General features: G+C 31.8%; 1 protein-coding gene across 1 annotated transcript; it reads right to left on the bottom strand.

The window, feature by feature from the left end:
* Positions 1–805: 805 nt before the first annotated feature.
* Positions 806–5,032, bottom strand: LOC130934698 (xyloglucan O-acetyltransferase 4-like). Its single transcript, XM_057864241.1, has 2 exons — positions 4,764–5,032; positions 806–1,505 (listed from the first exon to the last, which is right to left on the bottom strand). Exons 1-2 carry the CDS (start codon positions 5,030–5,032, stop codon positions 806–808), a joined length of 969 nt encoding a protein of 322 aa, XP_057720224.1.
* Positions 5,033–5,407: the final 375 nt, after the last annotated feature.

Raw genomic sequence — 5,407 nt, 5'->3', positions numbered from 1 at the left:
TTTTTTCTTGATTCAATTTGCCAAGGATAAAACGTGTGCTGCCAAACTTTTTTAGTTTTCTTGATCATAGCGGCATATATCATTATCATCATCATTGAGTTCTATTTTCAAGTATCACCAACAGAGCATATCATAATGAAATTCGTTTCTATCTTAACAATAGTATGAAAAAAAAAAAACCCACTCTACTTTTCACGCTTGTTATTTTTTATGTGGGAGAGAGAGAAGTGTATAACAAGAAGCTGTGAACAGAAACGTGTTTTATATTGGTATGGGATGTACAAATCGGATGCACCGATTTGTTTGTTTTATTTTTTTTTCAAACAAACAATCACAACTCGGACGGTCCGTTTTGATTTTTTAAAAAAAAAAAAAAAAAAAAAACCTAAAAACGGAGGGTCCGTTTTGTTTTAAAGGAAAAATTAAAAAAAAAAATAGAAAACGGAGGGTCCGTTTTCGGTTTTAAAAAAAAACAAAAAAAAAAACCTGTACACGGAGGATCCGATTTCATGTTAAATAAATAAAAAAAATAAACAAAAACTAATCGGACGGTCCGATTTGTGATTAACGAATTTTTTAACAAAGAACTCGGACGGTCCGATTTCTCCCTGTCCCACACTTGTGTCTAACACCTGTATACACCATAATCAAGCACAACTCACACACCCTTCCAATATAAAAAAAAATTAGCCCTACTTTTCACTTAATACATGCTGTTGAATACAAATCTACACGTCAATATGTCAGGACTAATTTCCTAGAGAATAATGGAAGTAAAACATGGTGTAATAATTTCTTGTATTATTTATGATTTGATATTACCTCGAGGAGGACTTAAATTTGTACGTTTATTGAGAATTGCGAGCAACAACTCACTCCACAAATCAACAGGACCAGGCAAACACCAATGAGTACAATCATTATAACCTCTCATCCATTTGTTACCCCAATGGTCCCCAGGGTGCCCATCTGGTCTCATCATCATTGCCACAGTCACATCCAACACCTCAAAACTCTGCCCTTTCTCCATCCCCTCTTTTCTTGCTCTCTCAAACTCCTCCATTTGAGCATTCCTCACTTGCCATTCAAACATCCCTGGATCAACCTCTGACTCACTAGCAGGACCTGTCCTGTTACAATACCCTCCAGTGTTCCATGCTCCATTCTCAAAGTGTGCCGGTGCGAATGTCCTCAAAACCGTCACCAATTTCCCACACTCCTTGCAACCGTTGTTAATATAATTGAATGCCGTTCGAAACGCTTTTCTCAGCGGGAAATCACTGTTGTAGCTTGTCACATTAGGTTGGCCACAGTACACACAGCCTACAAGGTTGTCGCCTTCATGGAGGTACATCACTCTGAAAAACCAGTGTCCACCTGAGATTATGGCATAGTCTAAGTTAGGTAGCTCTCTAGCCCAATCATCATCTACCTTGTCTAACTGCAAATCAAAGGTTCCAGACGCTGAACCATTTATCATTTGTTCTTCGCCAACTATTATAAACCTGCTCCACAGCATCATCAGTGTAAAGTCATGCTTTGGAAAATACCATGTTCGATATCTATCTTCTGAATCCTTATGAATATCTTTTGGAGTTTCTTCCTGAAGAAATTACAAACAAAACTGTAACTACCTCCTTACCATAACGGTAAAACCATATACATAACATAACACTATCATATAAAGCACTTGGTATATTTCTTGTCTGAAAATTTAATGTCTAAGATATCGTGTGGTTTAGGAGGATACATATATTATTTTCTTAATTTAAATTACTCAACTTTTTTAATATCTTCCTGAGTTACACTATTAATCACTTTTAATTTATTACTGTAATTTTTTTTTTTACCAAATCCACTATTTAATTAAAAGTTTATTTAAATCTTTTAGATATTTTCGTATATTTTGTGTCAAGGATATAACACATTTGTCATAAATGTAAAATATAAGAGGGTAAAGTATTATTTTGATCATTGATATTTAATATAAGTTATAATTTAGTTTTTGATGTTTCAAATGTCTTGTTTTAGTATTAAAAAGTTTTAAATGGGTTTAATATTATCTTATCGTTAAATTTGAGATAAATAATTAGTATATTGAAGAGTTAATAATAGTCGATTTCAATATATAAATAAAATTGATCAACCAACAATTACTAATATAAAAATTTTTTTTAAAATTAGGAGTATTGATAATTGTCACTGTGTTGTGTTGAGCTACCTTGTTCAAAAAAAATTTGAAATTTTTTACAAGAAAAAAAATAAAAAAACATATTAAAACAAATTTTAGTTATATTTTTTATCACACGTTAATAAAAAAATATAACTTAAATAATAACGTTGTTAATATCTATGTCACTTATTTTATTAAGTATTAACTATTTGCATCATATTTAACGTACAATAAAATAATATTGATCTTGTTTAAAATTTTTTGGGATAGAAATAAAATATTTAAAATATTAAAGATTAAATTAAAATTTGGTCGAAACGATAGAAATTAAAATAATAATTTATTTAATATAAAATTATTCTATTACATTTTTCTATATTTGATTTTAGTAAAATTTAGTATATTTATCGGTTGGCACCTAATAACACGAACGTATGTGAGATTTCTCTTTATACTACGTCATACAAACTTCTAAAATATGGATTTTGAATGCTTGTAATGTATGTGCACTTTTAACTTATTTTTATTATCATCGCCTTAGAGAAAACATTTCCCTTCGTTGTAATGCTAGCAAGAACTTTTCAACTAACCCAACCGAAACATAAATTGTATTTGCGTTAAATGTGCAACGCGTATCGTATATATGTAAAAGATAGTATTGGAATCTTTTAAATTTTAGATTTATTTTAAAGAGTGAAATATAATTTTTTATTATTTACTTTATAGATAAGATAAAAAAATTGAAAAAAATATTTAAAGATGAGAGATCATATTTTATTATTTTAAATAAAAATTTAAAATTTAGAAGATCTAAATTTAAAAGATATCATTAATAAATACTTCTTTTCTTAATAAATAATTTTAAATTTAAAGTCAATAGAAAAAAATAAGTAAACCATCTTCGATGGTAGTTTTAATTTTGATTTTATTTTGGATTCTATAAAATGTCACATAAATATTTATGAGATTATATGTCATAAATAATAATTAAAAATTAAAAATAAAATTTATCTTTTTAATAGTTAGTTTTAATTTAATTAAAATTTTATATTATTTTTAATTATTTCATAAACATAATTATATCAGTAAAAAAATTGTATTAATTCTACATCAAGATGATATGGTATCTCTAAAGTGATACCAAATTCATTTTATCAATTAATTCTAATATAAATTTTAATTTTAAATCAATTCCCAAAAGTGATACTCTAAAATTGTCTATATTCTTTCACATCGTATACTTAATTCTACAATCGCGGAAGACATGAAGCACAGATTCAAGAGAGTTTTTATAGATACTACAAATAGTCAAATATCATCTTGAGTCATTCCCTTTCTAAATCATAGAGCATTGGTAAATAAGGTATCATTTGCAGCCAGCCAATAAAAAGCTTGGATTTTTTGAAGGGTATTAAGCTTGCATACCTTTAAAGCCAAAGTAGCACCCAAGTTCTCAGGAATTTTCAGATAAATGGAGTAGGCTAACTTAATGGAAAAGGAGTCATTCACTGAGTGCAACAAAACCACTTGGTCATTCCCAAAGCTCGCCTTAGGAGGTTCCGTTGCTGCAAAAATGGGAGCCTAGTCCTTGCTTAGTAACTCCAAAATGTGATTAAGATCGCAATTCGAATCCCTAACATAGTCACAAACTCTATTGTCTAACCTATCCTCTAATACACCATTCTGAACAAAATCAGCAAGCTGATGAACACCAAGCAACCAGTGATCAACCCAGAATCGAGTTGTATTTCCAGCACCTAATCTCCAAATAAGGTTCCCTTGAAACCGCTTCCAAACTTAACAGATTCTCTTTCACACATTAGAATAGGATTGGGGTTTGGTTATTTTTAAAACAATAGTATCACCACCACCATATTTATTCCTCAAAGCCCTTACTCACAAGGTCTCCTTGTCATGAATTAGCCTCCATGCTAGTTTCTCTATATTTGTGTTATTTAGGATCCTATCTGATCTCAGGTCCAGACCCCCTTGCTGCTTGGGTTGGCATATTCTGTCCCAACTGATTAGATGAGGCTTCTTTTCATTAGAATCATCGTCCCAAATAAAATTCTAACAGATTTTGTTAATTTTGTCACATATGCTCAAAGGAAACTTCATGATTTGCATAATGTATGATGAAATGGTAGCTAAAGCAGATTGTGTTAATGTTACTCGTGCAGCTAAAGATAGAGTTTTTGCCTTCCAAACACTCAGTCTACTCTGCATCCTCTCCTCAATAAAGTGAAAATTATCCTTCTTGGTTCGCCCATGAAGCAAGAAAATACCAATATACTTTCCTAGATTAGAGATCAAACGCATACTAAGGGCCTCACTTATTTCTAACTTCTTAGTAAATAACACATTATCGGAGAAAAAAACACAAGATTTCTCATAACTCACTCTTTGGCCAGAGCTACAACAAAAGAAATCGAAAATATCTCTAATCAGACCCACCTGCTCCAAAGATGCCTCACCAAAAAGCACAATATCATCAGTGAAATAAAGGTGCGACAACTTTGGACCTCCACAACGAAGCATGATAGGAACTCATAGGTTATTATTAACTGCAACAGAGATAATCTGGACTAACCGTTCAATGCAGAGAACAAATAGGTACGGTGAAATAGGATCACCTTGTTGAACACCTCTGGAAGGAGAAAAAGAGAAAGAGGGAATCCCATTCCCAAGAACTTTTATTTCAGCCGAGGAATAACACTGAACAATGAGGTCGATCAAGTTCTCAGGCAGCCTAGCTTCCACGAGTGTATCATGTATAAAGTTCCAGTTAAGGCAATCATAAGCCTTTTCAAGATCTATTTTCACCACCATATAACCAATAGGCCCCTTCTTTGCTTTCATAGTATGAATAGCTTCTTAGGCCACTATAATGTTGTCTGCACTTTGTCTCTCCGAAACAAAAGCACACTGAGATGAATTAATCAGCTTTAGCATTATCACTTTAAGCCTTTGAGCAATGATCTTAGTGACAAGCTTGTATCAAACATTGCAGACCCTAATGGGCCGAAAGTGGTTACTGTTTTTTGGAGTTTCCTTCTTTGGAATTAAGGAAATGAACGTCTGATTGAATGCCTTAATAGTATCATAATTATTGAAAATATGTGCCACCCAACTTGTTAGAAAGAATTTCACTATACTCCATTTACTTTGAAAGAACATAATAGGGAGCCCATCTGGCCCTGGCGCCTTTTAAGCACCCATTGAAAAAAGAGTAGA

This window comes from Arachis stenosperma, chromosome 6, assembly GCF_014773155.1.
Source record: "Arachis stenosperma cultivar V10309 chromosome 6, arast.V10309.gnm1.PFL2, whole genome shotgun sequence".
Taxonomy (NCBI): Eukaryota; Viridiplantae; Streptophyta; class Magnoliopsida; order Fabales; family Fabaceae; genus Arachis; species Arachis stenosperma.
Note: the sequence above shows the minus strand (reverse complement) of the source record. Positions and strands in the feature narration are given on the sequence as shown.

What these genes read in the sequence shown, in the direction of transcription:
- LOC130934698 (XM_057864241.1), bottom strand. Translation starts at nt 5,032, where the DNA reads ATGAAAGCAAAGAAGGGGCCTATTGGTTATATGGTGGTGAAAATAGAT. An exon ending in TTTGTTCTCTGCATTGAACG is followed by an intron (nt 1,506 to 4,763) that starts GTTAGTCCAGAT and finishes GCTGTGGAGCAG; the next exon opens with GTTTATAATAGTTGGCGAAG.